At 42.3% G+C, this 21964-nt stretch overlaps 1 protein-coding gene and 1 long non-coding RNA gene across 6 annotated transcripts in view; one reads left to right on the top strand and one right to left on the bottom strand.

Annotated features, from left to right (window-relative positions):
* Positions 1 to 21964, bottom strand: part of SDK2 (sidekick cell adhesion molecule 2) — a 482261-nt gene that overhangs the window by 138920 nt on the left and 321377 nt on the right. For 3 of the 4 annotated variants that reach the window (XM_075216839.1, XM_075216840.1, XM_075216841.1), the window contains exon 3: positions 7763 to 7869. In XM_075216839.1, the coding sequence (XP_075072940.1) occupies positions 7763 to 7869 (107 nt within the window). Of the gene's footprint in view, positions 1 to 5349; positions 5403 to 7762; positions 7870 to 21964 lie in introns of those variants that run through there. The other variant, XM_075216842.1, reaches the window with a different exon arrangement.
* Positions 5575 to 17811, top strand: LOC142161324 (uncharacterized). 2 transcript variants are annotated; one of them, XR_012693378.1, is made up of 5 exons: positions 5575 to 6342; positions 6492 to 6601; positions 6682 to 6755; positions 15029 to 15229; positions 17647 to 17811. It is a non-coding gene; the product is annotated as an uncharacterized LOC142161324 (long non-coding RNA). The 2 variants fall into 2 exon arrangements; XR_012693377.1 differs by lacking the exon at positions 17647 to 17811 and having other exon boundaries at positions 15029 to 15860.

The following is a 21964-nucleotide window of genomic DNA, read 5'->3' as shown; positions in this document are numbered from 1 at the left end:
GTCCCAAATGCTGCTTTTTCCATGTCAGATATTGTAAGACCCCAAAGACCAGCATGTTGTCACCAATGTCCAATATGTTGTACAGTCCAGTGCAGGGCCGGACTGGCCATCTGGCACTTCTGGCAAATGCCAGAAGGGCCGATGGCATTATGGGCCGGCCTGACTCCCCCTGTCTTCTTGGTGGCTGGAGGAACCAGCCACCTCTGCTGCGCGCTCCCCAGCTCCCTCCCCCGTTATGCTGTGCAGCCAGTTACACTGGTGAGTTTCCTGTCTTTTTTAATTTGTTTTTTTTTTTTACTGAAGAGGAAGGGGTGCCGCGATTCTCAGGGGGGGGGGGGGGGTCGCGGGGGTCCCGCGATTTTCGGGGGGGGGGGGGGTGCCCGCGATTTTCAGGGGGGGTCGCGGGGGTGCCCGCGATTTTCGGGCGGGGGTGCCCGCGATTTTCAGGGGGGGAGGGGTCGCAGGGGTGCCGCGATTTTCGGGGGTGAGAGCCAGGAGGTGCTGGGAAAGGGGGTGAGAGCCAGGGGGTGCTGGGAGAGGGGGTGAGAGAGCCGAAGGGGGTGCTGGGAAAGGGGTTGAGAGAGTGGAAGGGGGTGCTGGGAAAGGGGTTGAGAGCCAGGGGGTGCTGGGAGAGGGGGTGAGAGAGCCGAAGGGGGTGCTGGGAGAGGGGGTGAGAGAGCCAGGGGGTGCTGGGAGAGGGGGTGAGAGCCGAAGGGGGTTAGAGAGCGGAAGGGGGTGCTGGGAAAGGGGGTCCTGGGAGAGGGGGTGAGAGAGCCAGGGGATGCTGGGAGAGGGGTCGTGAGAGCCGAAGGGGGTGAGAGAGCGGAAGGGGGTGCTGGGAAAGGGGGTGAGAGAGCTTAAGGGGGTGCTGGGAGAGGGGGTGAGAGAGCTGAAGGGGGTGCTGGGAGAGGGGGTGAGAGAGCTGAAGGGGGTGCTGGGAGAGGGAGTGAGAGAGCGGAAGGGGGTGCTGGGAAAGGGGGTGAGAGCCAGGGGGTGCTGGGAGAGGGGGTGAGAGAGCCAAAGGGGGTGCTGGGAAAAAGGGTGAGAGCCAGGGGGTGCTTGGAGAGGGGGTGAGAGAGCCCAAGGGGGTGCTGGGAAAGGGGGTGAGAGAGCTGAAGGGGGTGCTGGGAGAGGGGGTGGGAGAGCGGAAGGGGGTCCTGGGAAAGGGGGTGAGGGAGAGGGGGTGAGAGAGCCGAAGGGGGTGCTGGGAAAGGAGGTGAGAGAGCCGAAGGGGGTGAGAGAGCCAGGGTGGTAGGGAGTGCAGGAAGAGGAGTGAGAGAGCCGGGGGGGTATAGGGTGCAGGAAGACGTGTGAGAGAGCCAGGGGAGTAGGTGGTACAGGAAGATGTGTGAGAGCCAGCGGAGAAGGTGGTGCAGGGGGTTAAGTGAGAGGGACAAAGGAGAAGATGGTGCAGGGGCATAGGTAAAAGAAAGTGTAAAGGGAGAGACATCTTAAGAATGGGAATGTCAGGGATGCAGCCATCATAAAACACAAGTAGTAATGAAGAATGGAAATGCACAGAGGGGACAAGTGTTAAAAAAAATAAAAAATCAAGCCTTCATACTCCATTCACTTATATTTTCTATACCCCCACTCCTAAATTTCTGCTTCGACCACTGCCCTCTATTCCTGCTCCCGACTGCCTGTGTGAGCTGACAGCTGCTGATCCCTCCTCGCCCAGCGCGCCCACTAGGAGAACAGAACACAGGATGCCATAATTAGGTAAGTTCATATATTTTCTCGTGTGCAATATGTTTTTAACCATCCTTTCTTGAACTGGGGACACTACAGCGTATCCAATAATGTTTAACACTATGTATTGCTCATTATTGCGCTGTAATGTTTTTTGCATATTTATCTGTACAGAGATTTTTAATTAAGAGGAAAAAACATTGCTTGTCATAAATTTTATCTGTAATTGTGTCAATATATCTATTTTGTTTGCATTGTAAATGATGTATTAAGCTGCTCTTGGGACTCACACTCAGTATCTGATATGCTGTTGCAATTTTTTTTATTTGTGAATGAGTTTTTATCTGAGCTTTACTAATGATTTGGGGGCACTACTATGCCATAATATGATTTGTGGGCACTTCTGCATGACCAAATATGAATTGAGGGTAATACTATGTGGCATAATATGACCTTGGGGCACTACGATGTGGCATAATATGAACTGGGCACACTACGGTGTGGCATCATATGAACTTCTGCCAAAGGCAAGTCTTTCATTGTTGAATATGATGGGAGCCCAAAGAAGTTGCTGTATCGGGGCCCAAAATTCCTCTTGTCAGCCCTGCCTGTGAGTCAAGGGGGTAGACGCCTCCAGGTAAATAATCTAAATGTTTCCTATCTAATCAAACTGATGGATCACATCCAATTATTTCTCACCCACCTCCTCTATCCCCCTTAATTTATATACTGTGTTATTTAAAATGAATAGAAAAGACGCATATCCAATAACTGTAGTAAAACAAAAATATTTTTCTCTGACATTTTGCTGTAGATGGAAATACTTTTAATGCGGCCGTGTGGGTTCAACTGATCATTCAATAGTTATGTTTTTTTTAGATATATGTTAGTTTTATTTCATGTGGAATGATTCATGAAAATTCTGCCGTTACTATTTAATTGAGGGAAAAGGGTACCTGTTACCTATATGTGTGTAAGTACTCTGTTCGTTGTTGCTATTTTGTGGGAGATTTGAAAAAAGCAAAACATTGTTTCCTACAGTGGCGTCTGTATAATTGGTGGTATTGCTGTAGTATGGGGTGGCGTGCTGGTGGCAATGTTGTAGTGTGTTTGGTGCTTAGTATTGCTAATAAGTAGAAGAGGGTATTGCTATAATGTGGGGGGTGATGCCGGTTGCTGTAATGTGTGGGTGATGCTGGACGCTGTAATGTGGGGGGTGATGCTGGACGCTGTAATGTGGGGAGTGATGCTGTAATGTGTGGGGTGATGCCGGTTGCTGCAATGTGGGGGTGATTGATGTAGTATGAGTGTGTGTGGGGGGTTTTTTATTGCTGTAATTTGGGTACAAATAATGTATTGTCATGGTATTTATTGATGTATTTGGGGTGCTAATAATGTAATGTTGAGGGTCATTAGGAGAAATAAATACCCCCCCCACACACACACACTCATACTACATCATGTTGTACTGCGCCAGCATCAGTGTGCAACAATATAGTGCATGGAGCCCACAACACGTGGGCCTGTGTGCTTTAAATGCCAGGGCTGATTTTTAGTCCCAGTCCGGCCCTGGTCCAGTGATTATAGAAACTAGCATGTTAAACAGCTCAGTGGCCCACATAGCGAACAGAATAAAAAAATAAATGTCTAGCATGTTATATAGCCCATAGTGTCCAGTATATAACACTATAACCATTAAACAACCTAATGATTTGCATACAATACAACCTAATGAACCCGTTCCCATCATAGTACATTTGCTTGCCAACTGTTCTAGTGCTTAATTTCCATTGTTCTTGGTTGTATTTTAGTACCTAACTAGACGATCACCTTCAATCTTGATATTGTCCTCCACACACCTACTTTGTTCTCTGCCCCTTTCAAAATGTGCCACGTTAACATCTACATACCAAGCTTGTTGCATATAGGTCATTTCAGACTGCGCTCATTGTACATTTACAGGGGCCTATTTGGCAAAAAGCAATAAGACTTTTTTATTGCTGCTTAGAAACTGAATCAGCATATCTGAAAACATTCAAGTTAAATAGACTTCCCCCATACAAGGGGGATGGGGAATCCATTGCCGGTGACTTATACCACCGGAGGGGATTTAACGCCAGCGATCGCAGTATTATCACTGGCAAAGGGCTAAGAGGGAAAAAGTCCTATCAGTGGCGAAAACTGATGTAAATCAGCCCATCAATCTCCTACTAAGGACTTAAACCATACTTGCCAACTCTCCCGGAATGTCCGGGAGACTCCCGCATTTTGCGAGAGTCTCCCAGACTCCCGGGCGAGTGTGGCAATCTCCCGAATTCTGCCCACTTCACTAGGAAGTGCCCCAATTCTTAGTAAAGTGGGCAGAATTAGATCACAAACGCCGCGATTCCCAGTGAATCGCGGCGTTTGGCCCCACCCCCTGTGACGTCATGACGCAAACGCGTCATTTGACAGCGGGGGGCGGGGCCAAATGCCGCGATTCACCGGGAATCGAAATGACGTGTTTTCGGCTGCCCCGCCCCCCTCACGCCCACCTGCACTGGCTGGCTCCCGGAAGAAAGCTGAAGAAAGTCGGTAAGTATGATTTAAACTTCTACCTAAAACATCTACGTAACATGTTCCTATATACTGCTAGCATTGAAATGCATCATCATCAGATTTTGCATCACCTGCTGATAGCTCTTTCAATCTGGAATCCTATTAACCCATCTGCCCCATTGCAATCACAAACCTGTTCTAGCCTCACTCACTTAACCCCATTTAATTCTCAATGCAACTCTGCCCAAGATTATCTATGTGAAGCAGCAAATCCATATTGAAAGTATATTTTTTCTTTTTTAGCAAGTTAAGTACGTTTTAATCATATATATTTCTTAGCTGTCCTTCTACAAATTAGAGAGTCCTTTTTAAAATCTCTGGAGGTTGCAAAATATTGCAAGCAGTTACACAGATACAGGTTCACAGCTCTTGTCATGTGAAGGCAGAGGGGAAAGGAGGAAGAGTAGGCAGAGTTCAGAGGGGCGTTCCAAAGCTACATAATGTGGCATGTGACTGTGGCTGCCATGGTGGGCCATAACACTGTGGAACATTATACATCATTAATAGCAGCCTGTACAAACTGTGGAAAAATAGTAAATGCCAACATTCTTTTTAAAGCCCTTCTTATAGGCTGTCACAGTACTTTATGTTAAAAGAACATTGGACAATGGGATTGCTGCTTTAACTTCCCAGCAGATATATACAGGAAGTTTGTGCTGCATTCAACACATATTCAGAACCTTGATCCTTGAATGATCTCTGTATTTAATTGTGTATTAGCAGATGATATAGATAATGTAATTTGTACTATTAACTTTGCATGCACAGAAGTCTACCTCATCGATATCAACCCAATATCAATCCATTCTGACCTAGCCATTGCATTATTTATTATTGCTTATATGTATAGCACCACCATATTATGCAGCAGGAACAGAAAACACTGAATCAATCACATCGTCCATGCCCCACTGGAGCTTATAGTTTCAATTCTCTACCACAGAAACACACAAGGGTCCAATTTGTCAAAAGCCAATTAAAGCATCAATCCCATGAACAAATTAGGTGTGTATTTTTATTAACAAAAATTACTGTGATATGCTAAAAGAAACTGCTTACCATTTCTCTTTGATATTTATCTTCAGACTGCTATTAATGATTTATAATTCTGCAGAATTCACCACAGCTTCATGTGACTATCATGGCACAGTCATGTGACTATCATGGCACAGTCATGTGACTATCATGGCACAGTCATGTGACTATCATGGCACAGTCATGTGACTATTATGACACAGTCACATGACACATGATGTAATGAGCTTGAGATGCCCCTCTGAGCTCTGTCTGCACTGTAAAGTCATCCCTCTCTTTCTCGCCATATGCCATGACATGCTGAGAGTGTGTGTGTGTATGTGTGTGTGTGTGTGTATGTGTATGTGTGTGTGTGTGTGTGTCTTGCAGCCATACTGGTCTCCTTTTAACGGAGATTTTGAAAAGGAGTTAATGGGGCATATTCAATCATTGAATTTTCCTGCAGCGTTAAAAGTATTACCGTTATTACGGTAATAATAAGCTGGATTTCAGCTCGCAGCTCCCTAAGCTGCGACTTGAAATCCAGCGTTAAAGGTACCGTAATAACGGTAATTACGCGCACTATTACCGTAATGCCGGTTATAGTGTGCACGCTGCATTACTTTTCCGTGTAACGCCAACAATTGAATATGCCCCAATGATTTGTAGAATAGCTAAGAAAAATGACTATCAGACATAAATACTTAAAAGGTACTTAGCTTGCTATTCAAAGACAAATTGCTGCTTTAACCTGCCAGTATGTCAAAATGATATCCATTAAGGCTAACTCTACACACAAGTAAATATGTAGCTTCGGGAGGTATAACTTTACCTAAAATACAAAGTATTACTTACCAATGTTCGGTGACTTCAGAGTTTCAGCAGGTTCCCCAATGCATCTAACAGTGCATGCAGGAGATCCCCTTACCTGGCCATACAGATCTTGTTCTGGTTGTCAAAGTCCAAAGCTCTCCGGAGCAGAAGACTGTTTGGACTTTTGAAATCGTCAGGGAAATTGACGTTCCACCGAGCATATCTGTAAGTAACTAGTAGCTTTTGGGTGGAATTAGCGTTTAGCATTCAAGTTAGATGGTAGATGTCCATTTAGGATTGTATTCTTTAAAATTGTGGTAGAAAATAAAAACAATTTAAGAAATGGGGATGTGAAAATGTTTTATCTTTCTCAGGAAATAGTCCTAAATCCTATATACCCGGCTAGCAGTAAGATTTGATGGGCTTTGCTGGCGATAGCTTCCCACAGCAAACAACAAGGATAACAAGGATTGACACATTACAGGTGCGGACGCAATCTATCTTCTTTTTAAGAATTTAAAAATGTATTTTTTTACAATTTCATTTTCATTCTTTTTTAATTAGCGGAACTCACAGCCCATGTCTGGCCTTTGAATTCCACACATACGAATATCTCCTGAGACTGGGCTGTCGAATAGGTAAGTTAACAGAGTCGACTATGCAGATATGTGATTTTCTATCTCCGCGATAAGCCTTGATAAAAATTCAGTCCTATCCCCAGGTCTTAAGAAATACAACACTACCCTTGTAATGTCATTTTAGATTTTAAATTGCTGTAAAAAAAGAAAAGAAAATATACCCACAGAATTTTGGGTACACGAGACACTGGACAAAGAGGTGCTTTCTTGGTCTTTTTTTAGGTGTTTCAGTAGAAGCAATAATAATAATTAAAACAAAAAAACAAGAAATAATACCACCAACCAACCAACCAATAATACCACCAACCATTAATAAATTAGGACTATACAATAAAGGTTTTCTACACACAGTCCTGCTTCAGGACAGACACAAACAGCATGGATGTCTTCATGGATTCCTTGTGTGCGCCCCCTATCAGGAACATTTCCCCCAATTTGACATGAGGTGTAAGCGGTGTTTATCACATGACTGTGCCTTTCATACCATGAATGCTGAAGCAACTTAAAAAAGACACCTCAAATCTAGTTAAATGTTAGTGTTGCAATCAGAGGCGGAAGTAGCGAGCTGTGGCCCCGATGCAGTGAATCGGGCCCAATTATCTCTTTGGGCCCCGAGACACCGTATCTGCTGCACCAATGGTAGTTCTGCCACTGGCTGCAATACATTTCAAGAGAATTATTGCTAGATCAGCCATTATAGATTTTAATTAATTATGTAAACTTTTTTCCTTACAAATGAAATAAAGTCTGCTGTTTTTTTCTTTTCAGCTGCAATTTTTTACTTGACTGTTTTTCCACAGTTTCTACTCCTTCCAACTCACTTTAGGTTCCTTGTGTAGGTGGCCAAGGTCTATTTTCAGGACTTGCAAAATTATATTTAATAGTCCATGTAAATTATTGTACTGTTATACTGTAGTGTCTGTTCTGTAGTTTCCTTCAGCAGATCTTTACGATTTGTACATTGCATAGAGTAATACACAGGGATATCAATTCTGGGACTAACTTACAGGCCACCTGGACCTCAGTCTGTCTCTGCAGCAATGCCCCCATCCGATTCCTGACAATGCAGCGGTAATGTCCAGCATGAGTTCTGTCCAGCGAAGTGATCATGTATCTGAAAAGAGATAAAAGAATGGTCACAGAATCTTGAATTATTTTATTTTCATAATCAATATCTTAAAGGACCACTAAACCTAAAATTCAATTATCTTTTAAAATTCACAAATATAGAAGCTGAGACCTTGTCCATCCCGCCCCCCCCCCCCCCCCCCATTGATGCAGAGCTCAATAGCCCCAACCTCTGCCATTTCCAGGAGTAATTTCAGCAATGAAAATAATGTATTGCAGTGCTCCAAGTGGGGTGGTATGTGCTGATATGACATATCGGAATTTCTCTGCCCTATTTAGAGAAAAGAGATGGACAGAGTGAAGGCACAGGGTAATTTGGAGGGGACACAGAGAGAGATATGGAGGGGCACAGGGAGAGATATGGAGGGGGCACAGGGAGAGATGTGGAGGGGGCACAGGGAGAGATGTGGAGGGGGCACAGGGAGAGATATGGAGGGGGGAAAGTGAGAGCAGGTAGGGAGGGAGAGAGAAGGAGATACCTGCAATGAAGATAGGGGCACACAGAAACAGAGAAAAGAAACAGATAAGGGAAAGGTAAATGGTAACATGGACGATATAAGGCAGAGATTTTGGAAAGTTTTATTATAATATTATGGCAATATGGGGGAAAATGTAAGTACACAAAGGAGACAGGAGGGAGAGGTGGAGGGACACAGAGGAAAGGTAATTGGTCACATTGGAGGTGGGAGACACAGGGCAGATAGCCTTGCATCATTTAATATGTTTTATATTATATTACAAATTAATCTAAAATGAATTTCACTCTATCAAAATCCCTAAACCTTTGGGGGCCTAAGCTGCCCCCAGGCATCCGGACATTAATTTCGAAGTTCCATACCAGCACTTCTATATTTCCACTTCGACCACTGATGTATTGTAGGTAACACACACATACCTCCCAACTGTTCCAATTGGGTCAATGGGCCACCTGCATTTCTATTCCTTTAAAATGTTAGGTTGCGGAGTCGAGTCTTCCCCCTGGGCTAACATTTGCTAGCCCTCCCCTGTCAATACGCCATCGATACCTACTTCAATAAACTCTTACTACTCTGAGTGCAAGACCTGGGGGCATCTGAATACCAATGAGAATATTACTCTCTACAGGAAAGGCAGCTAGTTATTGGTGAGGACCTCTCATTGCCTAGTTCTAAGAGTTTATCTGGTTTCCTGTGAGAATTAATTATTTTATTTGACCATGTATATGTTTGGATGTAATGACCAAAACAAATCTGCCCATTTGTTACCAGCTCTACTTTGGATAGCTTGTGACTCACTAATTTGCCTGTGCAGTATGTTCCTACAGTCTCATATGGCGCAATTCTTTAGGTAAAAAATGCAAAATGATGAAAATATTTTGTAGACCGGTTTAGAAGATTCCACTCATCTCTAGTCTGGGATGGTGTCTATAGGCCCAGTTTTACCACCGATGCAGAGGAAGTGTCAATAAATGTGCCCATCATCCATTTCAATTCTGACTCACACTAAGACCTACTGTTACTGTGGGCAGGCTATGTCAGCGGTTACCAAAGTGTGAGCTGCGGCGCTGTCACAGGGGTACCCTGGCCAGGGGGAAAAAACCACAAAACTAACCAATCCAGCGACACCCAGGACCCAGCATCCTCTTCCCTCCACGCTTCTCACTGAATGTCGGGCGTGATGTCATCACGTCCGATATATTCAGTGAGAAGCTGCAGGAGAGAGGATGCTGGGTCCCGGGTGCCTCCTGATTGGTAAGAAGACAGAAGAAATAGAAGAATGAAGGCCAAGTATGGCAAGTAAAGAAACAGAGAGAAAATGGTGATAGGAAACAGCAATGGAGGGGCAACAGAATGAAGACGGGTGCAGTGTGTGAGGATGAAGGGGCACAGAGTGTGAGGATGAAGGGGCGCAGAGTGTGAGGATGAAGGGGCACAGAGTGTGTGGATGAAGGGGCACAGTGTAAAGGTGAAGGGGCACAGAGTGTGTGGATGAAGGGGCACAGAGTGTGAGGATGAAGGGGCACAGAGTGTGAGGATGAAGGGGCACAGAGTGTGAGGATGAAGGGGCACAGAGTGTGTGGATGAAGGGGCACAGTGTAAAGGTGAAGGGGCACAGAGTGTGTGGATGAAGGGGCACAGAGTGTGAGGATGAAGGGGCGCAGAGTGTGAGGATGAAGGGGCACAGAGTGTGTGGATGAAGGGACACAGTGTAAAGGTGAAGGGGCACAGAGTGTGTGGATGAAGGGGCACAGAGTGTGAGGATGAAGGGGCACAGAGTGTGAGGATGAAGGGGCGCAGAGTGTGAGGATGAAGGGGCGCAGAGTGTGAGGATGAAGGGGCACAGAGTGTGAGGATGAAGGGGCGCAGAGTGTGAGGATGAAGGGGCACAGAGTGTGAGGATGAAGGGGCACAGAGTGTGAGGATGAAGGGGCACAGAGTGTGAGGATGAAGGGGCGCAGAGTGTGAGGATGAAGGGGCACAGAGTGTGAGGATGAAGGGGCACAGAGTGTGTGGATGAAGGGGCACAGAGTGTGAGGATGAAGGGGCACAGAGTGTGAGGATGAAGGGGCGCAGAGTGTGAGGATGAAGGGGCACAGAGTGTGTGGATGAAGGGGCACAGTGTAAAGGTGAAGGGGCACAGAGTGATGATTTCTATAAATGCTGTTGTTTTATTTTGTTTGATCTTATTCCTCTTAATGTTACCTGTAAATTATTCTTTGACAGAAATATAATTGAAAAAAATATACAAATATACTTTTCCCTTGGATTTATGTGTATTATTTTTGCAAACAACTTACTAAGTATTTCTGTCCTGACCTAAATACTTATTACGTTATTTTGACACAACTACTCATAAAACGAGACTGCTTGGTAATTATTTTGGAGGGGTGCCTTGAAAAAATTATGAGACTCTAAGGGTGCCGCAAACTGAAAAGGTTTTGGAACCTCTGTGCTATGCAAAGCTTATCAAATCATAAAGTAGTAAGCAGCATTACCTACCCCTACACTTTACCCATCACATCTTATTGTGCATGAAAGCACAGTTAATAGTTGACAGAAAACCGCCCTTGACAACCAGGTAACATCTATTTAAACCAAGGATACAACCTTGCAGCCAATTAACTTCTGGTTCTTGGAGAAATATGTAATAGCTGAGTTATATAAGTGTGCGGGTTTGTCAACATAACACGTGATAATTTTTTTGTTTATTTTCTATAACAAATCACCCTGAAAATTCTTAATTAGAGCAAATAATATAAATTCATTGAGCAGAAAATGCTCATCACCTGATCCAAGCTTAGCAAAAGCATACTGTGGAATCTGGCCTATTAGTCTGCTTTAACACAGCATTTAAAAGGCTATGATGGGCAGGCAACATTAAATCCACTTTACAAAATACAGAAACAACCGTCTTTTAAAAAAGAAGGTAGTTGCAAGCTCTTCAGAAAACTAGAAAGCAAGGTATTCCCTCAAAGAGGAAAACTACACATAGGAATTAAGGATAGACATGTGCAAAATATTTCTTTACCACAATTCCTAGGTGCACAGAATTTTCTGTATGTTCTTCTTGTGTCTGAATAGATTGATGGGTAACACATAACTCCCAACTGTCCTGGTTTAGGTCAAACAGCCCTGATTCTAGGGGACTGCCACACCAACACCAACATCCCTGTTGGAGGTATAGTAATGTAAATGTTTTACTATACTTTATGCTAAGCTTTTGCATCATTGATGTCATTAGTAACTTGTAAATTGACAGGCTGCATACTCATGTACCCACAAAGTGGCTGTAAATAACCTGCTGGGTAACATGAAAATATTAACTCTACATGATACTGAACTTTGATCCTCCTGCCTCAGTCCTAATTACTTGCAAATGAAGTAGCTCAGTATAGAATATCCCTGCCTCCACTCAGGCATAGAAGTGTGGTAAATACACACATGTTTAGGTCTAATGTAGTAAAGCTCAATTTAGTAAATTGTTATACCATACTTGCCAACTCTCCCGGAATGTCCGGGAGACTCCCGCATTTTGCGAGAGACTCCCGGGCGAGTGTGGCAATCTCCCGAATTCTGCCCACTTCACTAGGAAGTGCCCTACTTCCTAGTGAAGTGGGCAGAATTAGATCCCAAACGCCGCGATTCCCGGTGAATCGCGGCATTTGGCCCCGCCCCCCGCTGTCAAGTGACGCAATTTGCATCATGATGTCACAGGGGGCGGGGCCGAAATGCCACAATTTTGCCCGCCCCGCCCCCCTCAGGCCAACCTCCACTGGCTGGCTCCCGGAAGGGAGCTGAAGAAAGTAGGTAAGTATGTCATAGACATCTCCAAAAACAAACACTTGAGATTGCCTAAAAACCAGTGACATGAGTAAGGGAACAAAACATTTTATATATGTACATTAATTTCTAAGTAGGTTTCCAGGGTGTGTGCTACATGCAATAGACCCATTGAAATGAATTGGTCGTTGAGATGGAAATGAAAGTTCCACAAATAAATAAATCCATGCAGTGTAGCCCCACCCTAAAATCCATGGCCAGTCCCAGTAACATACGGGACAATTTTCCACTGTAACAGGGAACCCAAAACTGCCTGTTTTCTTTAATTATGCACAGAGCTTTACTGTGCTTTCAAAGGCTCATTCATTACATTGAGGTTTTTGCATGGTCCACACATGCAGAAACCCCCACTGGAATTAATGTGGCAATCTGCAAGATTTCTATAATATCATTCTTATTTCAACAAAATGAAAGCAATATGCTTGATAAAATTGTTATTTACCATATAGAGAGTTTGGTCAGTGACTTCACAATTGTATTCAGTTTGATTCATTTAAAACTACTGAATAAAAGGGTCAGGTGGGGCACCAGAAAAGTGGCATAAAGAAAACCCGCACATTTTGGACTGCCTCTGTTGTGTGATGGTTACACCTGAATATTACAATACCGTTCTTTTTATATACTTTTTTGGATGTTACAGAGAGTGTAACCTAAAGTGGCTGATAAAAATCATTTGCAAATAGACAAGAACTGAAATGCACAAGAAATGCACACACACCGGATTGGAAATACAGTAGGCCTGATTTAGAGTTAAATGTGTCCATGTATTTATGTTTCTGTGATTGTAGTTTGAGATGAGAAGATTTGAAGATACGTGCAACGTTAAATCTGGAGTATAGATACGCCCACTGCAAAAATGCGTCTGTCGTCAACTCAAAAATGTGCACCAGGACTATTAGACAGGCAAATATACATCTTTATAAAGGGGTATTTTAACAATTAGTGTAATTTAAAATCGGACACAACTCTAAGGGGCCTAGTTGACGTTCGTGTCCATGCTCTGTACTGAACTTACAAGTGAACACCTCCACCAACCTCTCCAAGCACAAGTCAATGCAAGTATAAAATACACTCAACACAAAACAGGCGCAAGTTATGAGCATGCGCAGTGCAGCAAATGCACTAACGCCCATCTCTAAATCATGCCCAGTATCCTCAATTTTGTCATGTAAATCTTTTTATTTAATTGTTAAAAGATGCTTTGTATAATGGACCAACCTGTATTTGGAGGTCTTTTCAATAAATATATGTACTCTATATCTGCCTCTAGCAGTCATGTCTCCTGCAAAACAAAATATCAAAATACTATAAAATGATCATCCACAATTCTCTGCTTATTGAGCAATGGAACAATGCCCGTTTTTGGCACTGCCAATAATTGTATCAAATCCCATCTGTTTTTTTGCAGCAAGGTGGGGCTCTTTCTGGCAGGACTGAGTGGTTCTGTTGTGCTCAATACCCACTTGTCCTTTCTCCACAGCTGCATTTTGCTAGAGGGCAGTTGACTCACATGTCGGTTGTCCATGCCACCAGGGAATTGGGGACGCTGCAATTTTAATTGGCCTCTCCTAGGGATAGAAATCTTAATTTCCTTCACAAGACAAATAAATTTTATTGAGAGCTTCAATGTTGTGCCAGGGCTTTGTGGAAGCACTACTTAGTAAAGCTGTCACTAGAGTGGCTAGATATTGCAGTAATAATACTACAGTGTAACTGACAACTTCTGAATTGGACATTTCGGAAATAAAACACATAATCACTCTACTTAGCAACAAACATTGATATACCAAACTCAACAATTGAAAATAAGGAGGGGAAAAAAAACTGGTAAAAAAATTAAATTGATGAGAAAAAAATCTATTCTTCTAGGTTGCACTGACCAGCATATTCATGAGGTGCAGCTCTGATTGGTTTAAAGTGGACATGTCATGCAACTTTTAAGCATACTTGGTAACTTTTGAAACCTGACCTCCGGGAGATTCTGGAGGAAGGGTCATGTGACAAGCCCACCCCCTACTATACTACTATAACCCTCCCCCACACGATCGCGTCATTAAGCCCCACTTCCACAAGTGTCCGGGAGGTTGCCTACTCCTGCTCCTCTGGGAGTCTGGCAGAACTCCCCGAAATTCAGGATCCCCCCGGAAATTGCGGGAAAGTAGGCAAGTATGTTTTTAAGTCTCTAATATAAATAGTACAGTATTCCTAAAAGCTTAGTTGCAACATAAAGTTATTTGCAAACATTATTAACGTAGGAGGTAAATCTTTGCCCCTGTCAAGAGAGTTACAAGAGGGCTTAACACTTTCCTTACCAAACCTCCAAGCTTAAAATACCACCCAACTCCAATATTGATATTTTCAGATTTGTACTACACATGTAAAATACAGTAACCTGACATTCCACTGTATCTGTTTCCCCACCTCGCTCCATTATAGGCAGCTGAGGCACCTGCCATATCTTTAGGACAGTGTCATATTGGGATCTGATATGTATACTGTAAAAACCCTGTGGGTTACTGTGACAACCCTGGTCCTGTCTATCAATCCACCGATCCACACGGCACATTTTGGCAAAACATGTCTGACGGGCTGTCGGTCACTGTCTGCCAACTTAGAGAATCACCTCCCTCCAAACACAGCAGTCTATTTCAGATGAAACTGAGAGAATGATGGACATACTTAGTTTAATATTAACGCTTCAGTAATTTCATGTAAATTATTCAGTAACATATAGCTTTTGTTATATATTAATTTCAAATGCTGACTTCACTTGCTTTTCAATGATGACAGCAACATGAATGGCTTTTCTTACCTCTAATATTGCAGGGTGTCACAGAGCACTATATGGTGAAATAGAGTCTACCTATGGTACCACTGAGCCACCAAGTTTTTACCATTCTACAACAAACAGTGTGCCCGTGTCACCCAATTTAGCATACCTCCCAACCGTCCTATTTATGGTGCAACAGTCACGATTTTCAGACGCCACAAGAACATTGACTGTCTGTGGATGGGGTTGTGTCTTTGGTAATATAAGTCTTTTATAAGACACAGTAATCAGGATTATCTAGGATGTAAGAATTCATTTTTATTATTATAATGTATTTATAAGATGCTACAAAAATTTGCATTGCCATACATTGGGGAAGTAGGGCATCATGTGTAGAGGAAAAAAAGATGTGTTATCTTAATTGGCATTACCCCATCAGACAGATTAGATTCTCATAAATGGAAAAATATTATTATTTTGCAGGCAAATTACATACAATGTAATGTACTGTCACAGCTCCTCCTATGATAAGATGTTTGGGTTAATTATCAGCAAGAGATTTTATCGGTCCAAACCTGTACATTTCCCTTTATCTGCCTGTCAGGGATACAAAACTAACAGTGTGCCTGTGTTACTGACCTAGGGAGACACAGAGATTACAGGTTGCTAGTAGAACCTTATTAAACATCACTAATAAGTAGCAGAGACTTAAACCCAAAAGGGAGAATAGTGATGAGAATAAAATCAGATTACTGGCTGAACCTACAGTATCCCCTATATGACCTATTTATCTCATTTATTTTAGTTATACAGCAAGGTTTGCTGGTAACTTTGGGTCTCATTTAGAGCTGGATGCATTTGGGCTGTGAATGCATGCATAAAAAGATGTGCAAACAACCTACATAGGTAGGTTGAGTTATCTCAAGATGTGTAGTAGTATTTGCAGCAGGCATATGTCAGGTATACAAGTGTATATATACTTATGTCTAAGAACCAGGCCCGGCGCTCCCATTAGGCAAGGTTAGGCAATTGCCTAGGGCGCCGGGCTCTGGAGGGCGCCACAGAATACTAAAAGACTTTAAAACTGTGCGGCGACCGCTGACCATACCTGTCACGGCCGCCGCACAGCATTCAGATGCACGGGGGAAGGGGGAAGAGGTTATTTTGTCACCACCGCCGCCTCTCTGCTCCTTCTCCTCCCCTCCACTTACTAGTGTCAGTGAGTGGAGGGGAGGAGACGGAGCAGAGAGGCGGCGGTGGTGAACAGTACGGGAATGTGTGTCCATTCTATGAATTTACCTGGCTCAGGCTACTTTGGCTATAGACAACACTATATTTTGTTTAACAGCACAGTAAATGTGATATGCCATCAAGACAGTGGGAGAAAAGCTACAGAGATAATAATGGAGTTATCTTTATCATAAATATAAATTCTACACAATTTAAAACAGTTCACAAAATTTCACCTTAACACAAAATTTTTACTGTTTTTTCTGATACCAGTATAAATTTGGCTCATCAGTGATTAGCACGGCTTTGAATTTTCTTTAACTTTATTGGGAAGAGAAATGCAATAACGAACAGCCCAATAAGGAAATATAAAGATGATCACACATCAGCCATTCTTACTGGTACAGTTGTAAAGCTTGACCAAAGACTAGCGTGCTACACAAATACGATCCAATCACAATTAGATTATCAAACAAACTGTTATCAGGCATGGGCGTAAAGGCAGCCACACACAGACCAATCTTACTGCTTGACGAGAGATTGAACAACAGGATCAGTGCTCAATTTGGCCACGTCAGATGTGATCCAGAGATTCAGCTCTCGGGCCGAGCAGCCAGACTTCTGACTTCACTACAGCCAACCACAGGGGCTGATAGCTGTCTTTTCTAATATCATTTTCCCCATGCCCAATAATCGCTCTATTAATAATAATAATAATAATAATTATTTTATTATTATTATAGATCATATAGGTTGTTGAGTGTCATTACTGGGTCGTTTTGAGGCCATTTACAATGTGCTATCATGTTAAATGTCTAATACTGCCTCAGATATTGCAGCATGTATGGGCAGCTTTAGGATGGACAGTAGATGGTCATTACTGACCTACCTGAGGTCATAATCCTACTGCACTAACTTGACCCAGTGTGTTTCAAGAAGTGGTCCATTGCTGGGTCCAACTAGGTATTATTTCTACATTTTTCTTTTAATGATATAAATCTGCTATTATAAGTATAGGAGACTTGTAGGCATGACTATCCAACTAGTCAAAGGACCTTACATCATTTTCCACTCTAGGCCTGAGGCTCCTGATTAAAATATCATATAAATCAGGGTACATTTCATTTAATGGTTTTCTTTAGTAAATACACTTCTAATACTGTAAGTGAGCCAAACATGCCAAAAAAACAAAGCAAAACACAGCCCACCTAACTTTTTCTATGACCTTCCAACTTTTTGCCCCCCTTGGATCTGAGCCATGAGCCTTGTTATACTTGCAGGAAGAACTGTGTCAGCCTGCTCTCATACATGATGTGTTCCATTAATACCAGACTGCTACTAGTAACATTTACCTGCTTGCTGTGTGTCTTGACTCATCCTTCGGTCTCTTGGATACACAAGGTATAAATGATTACTAGTTTTCCCTCTTGATTTTCTATTTCAGTGAGACTCTTATTAACACTCACACCTCAGTATTCTGCCCTTTGATGAAGAGCCTGAGGGGAACTGAACCAATCGCATGGAGGAACAGTCTACAAAAAAGCCGACATGGAAGCAGAGGATGAAATTCAATCAAGCACAAGCACAAAGGGCCCTGAGCAGATACATAATGTGTGTGAAATTAGAGGCTCACAAATACACAGTGACTTCAATAATTCTCTTTTGTACCTCTGTTTCTATGGTTTTTAGGATGGTTTCAATTCTATGGAAAATTATGTAACTATATTATTCACCCTCCACTTTTAAACCGTAACTTGACTACTACAGTACTATTTTAGAGTTTCAACACAGTTTTTACCTCCTATCCACAAAGGCTCGTAGCACTGCATATTTCCAAATCACATGAGCATGATTAGGTAAATGTCTGAAAGTCTGGTTTTGTTAAATTGCTGATTTTCTGCGATTTTGCCGGCCATATTTAAAACGGTAATTTAATTAAACCCACCAGGTTTTGCCTTTAATGAAATTGCCTTTTTAAATATGGCTGACAAAAATTTGTCAAAACCAGGCTTTCATACACTTACCCCCAGTTCTTGTATTATTCAACTGAACTGATCTGAGAGCAAGCTCTTGCTTCCTACTTCAAGGAAAAGATTCAACATGAAATGGTATCCTCTTCCCCAAGCAATAACTGGCTCAATTCATTTCCTGTATCTTCTCTTCATTTGATCCTACAAATGAAGAATAAGTATCTAAAGCTGGGTACACACTACAGAGTTTTCAGCCGTTTATCAGGCCAATCAAATGATAATTGACATTTCGCCTCCGACTATCGTTATGAAGCACATCATTTCGTTTCATTTGATTTTTAAACTTAACTAAAAATCTCGTTCAACGATGGAATGATGACGTTCCAATTCTGCAGTGTGTATGCACTCACGACCCTCACTCTCCATAGATCTCTATGGAGTGTGCAGAGACACAATTTTTTCAGCCGATGGTTATGACAGATGAAGAGCACAGATCTAAATGTAAATAGTGTAAAATCTGTTTAGTGTGTACACATAAATCAGGATTTTTTTTTCAATTGTTGGTAAAATCGCTAAGGAAATTGCATTGGGAGACATTTTGTATAGTGTGTACCCAGCCTAACTCTTTTCTTCTCTTCCCACTCTACTACCTGTCCACTTGACCTTATCCCCCTCACAAATCAGTTGCTTGCTGTCTCCTGTGCCCATCCCAGCATTAACATCTATAATCTATCTTTCTTCACTGGTATCTTTCCATCATTATTCAAATATGCGGTAAAAAAACTCTCTCGCAGATTACCATTCCAGCTCTCAACTACCAAGACACTCCAAGCTTTTTGAGAAGCTTGCCTACACTTGCTGCACAAGCTTCCTTTCCTCTCACAAACTATTGGACCCTCTTCAGTTAGACTTTTGTAAAGACTGCACTGACTAAGGTGGTCAATTAATTGATCACTAGTAAATCTAAAGGCCATAATTTGCTTGTAAGCCTCTTAGAGGCCTGGACCTCTTTTATACATTTACCACTATTGTCCACTCCCTTGTTATATAAACACTACATTCCCTAGGTCTTCAAGACAATGTTCTCATACTACTTATCGAACCGATCCTTTAATGGTAGTTTCTCTGGATCCATCTCTTCTCCGCTTCCTCTACCAGTTGGAGTACCACAAGCCTCGAAGCTAGGCCCTCTCTTCTTCTCAATCTATATCACTTCTCTTGGAAAACTCCTTTGGATCTTTTCTATGCAGATGATACCAAATCTATTTAGCCTTTCCGGATCTCTCACCGTCTGTGTAGGCCTGCATTATGGGATGTTTTTCTGCCATTTAATCTAGATGTAGTTAGTCATATTTACACCAGTCAACAGAAGTGTTTTACCTGAAATCTCTATATCTATGGACAACACAAAATAATCCCTACACCTCAAGCCTGCTGCATAGGTGTGATCTACTCAGAACTGTCCTTTGTTCTCCACATCCAGTCTGTATCCAATTGCTGCTACATACATCTAGAATGAACACATATCTTTTACGCGATACTGCAAAAACTTTAATACAACTACTTTGCTCTGGCCAAGATTTGGGTCTCTCATCCAAACTGATTGCCTGCAGAAAATACGGAATTTTATTGTGCAGATCCATTTTTCGGGCTGTACTCTGTGGAATTTCCTCCCTCATATAACATGATTTTCCATTTTCCTCCAAACCTTCCCTGAAAATTCATTTCTTTAGACAAACTTACCAATTTCCTAAGCCCCTCCCTAGTCTCTTCTACCCGTCCACTACCCCTCTACACAGTTCACATAAGCTTACATCATACTTGCCAACTTTTCCTCGTTGGCTTCATAGAGATCCCGGGGAGGTGGGTGTGCAAAGGCAGGGCTTGCTGAATCGCATCATTTTGGCACCGTCCCCTAAACGATTGCCACAATTTTGGCCAATTACAGCAGGAGGCGGGGCTAAGATGGCACAATATTTGCGTCATTAAGCCCCGCCACTTATCTATTATGGGGGCGAGAACCGGGAGGTTGCCCTGTTCTCCCAGGAGGTCTCCCAGAAATGCGTGAGTCTCCCGGACATTCCCGGAGAGTAGGCAACTATCTGTTAAACAAAAGCAGATAATTAATCTCTAGAGACTGAAGTGTCTTTTACATTTCTGTCTCCATTACTGAAGTCATGTTGTCTTACCTGTCAGTCTTTGATTAAATCTTGGTCTCCATGAAAATGGCCACCTTCATAGGCATCAATACATGGACATAGGACACAATTTCTGAACTGTGTCATCATGCCACAGATGGCGAAGCCAACCACATCTTGTACTGGCTCAGCATCAGAGAGAATGTCAGACTCTTCAGGGAGTGAGGGAGATCACCCCTATTTCAGGGAGTCTCCCTAACATTCAGGGAGAGTTGGCAAGTATGGCTTACACTTATTCTCTGTCTATATTCAAAAACCCTGTAACCCCTGACTGGATCACATAGCCCCAGTCAGCACATTACCCCATTGCCATTTGGCATCAATATACAATATTTAGCACTTTACCTCATGTATAAAACTCAAATTTCCCTATAGATTGCAAGATTGCGGGCAGGGCGCTCATTCCACTTTGTCTGTGTGCTAATACCCAGTTTTCTTTTAATACTGTGTTTGATCCCACTTGTAAAGCACTGTGGAGGATGCTGGCACTGTAGAAATAAATGTTAATAATAGTAATAATAATGGAAGTAGTAGCCCTTGGCTACTCATGGGCCAGAACAGTGTAATCTTTAGAAACATGGTTTGTCAGAGTACTATGGTGTATTTTAAGGACTGCCCACTGTTTAACTTAGAATAGGCCTCCATACAAGCCTGTCCTTGCTCCATTGTGTATCAATAAGGATAAATGACACATGAATGTTTCATTGGGGGATTAGCATAGTTACCAACATTTTAAAATACTCTGCTGCTCAAGTCTATGCATCTAAAAACATTATGTATGTCTTGGCAGACCTTGGAGCACTACAATCTTAATCATGACAAGGTTGCTGAATTTGATTATAAAATACTTTTCTGCATTTAAATATGATCCTTTATTAAATATTAACTTCTGAAGGTAAAATGAAAGAATGAATGGTAATAATTTCATCTAACAAGGAAAAAAAGAGAAAAAATATTGTCTGGTTACTCAGTATTGAAAAATGGGGACACTTTCAGGAACAAAAAAATCAATGGAGAAATCTGGGACTGTCCTTGGAAATTAGTGACATTTGTCAATTCTGGACTATGCACACGGGACCATAAGTAGGTAGATAGAAAAATAAGTAGGAGAGTAATTCATCACATTGCAAGACTAATCCCAGAACACAATGTTGTCCTACCCAATATAACTATGGGCAAGTATGATTTTATACCATTACCTTAACAAATTGCAGTACATTTTGGGAAGTAGTACTTTTGGTGTTTGTTTAGCTCTGTTTTAATATTGACAGAAGGTTATACACTCTCAAATATATTACATGCAGTCTAAAGATAGCTTCCTCATTTTTGTTTCAGCAGTTTTCATATCATGAATTTAAGAGATAACAAATGTCCAGGAGGGTGATTACATTTCAAAGATAATCCTGCACAAATACATGAATTGCACCAACCTGTTTCCATGATTATTTTGCTGGAGTAACTCTGGTGATGTATGCACTAGAGCATGTAGACTTCTTGTCTGCCCATCACATTATCCCACACATTCCAGTCTTCCCTCTGAGTAGGGTGATAAACCCGTCCCATTACTATTTTACACATGATGGTGTCACTTCTA

Source organism: Mixophyes fleayi, chromosome 6 (assembly GCF_038048845.1).
Source record: "Mixophyes fleayi isolate aMixFle1 chromosome 6, aMixFle1.hap1, whole genome shotgun sequence".
Lineage (NCBI taxonomy): Eukaryota > Metazoa > Chordata > Amphibia > Anura > Limnodynastidae > Mixophyes > Mixophyes fleayi.
This window is presented reverse-complemented; position numbering and strand designations above follow the sequence as displayed.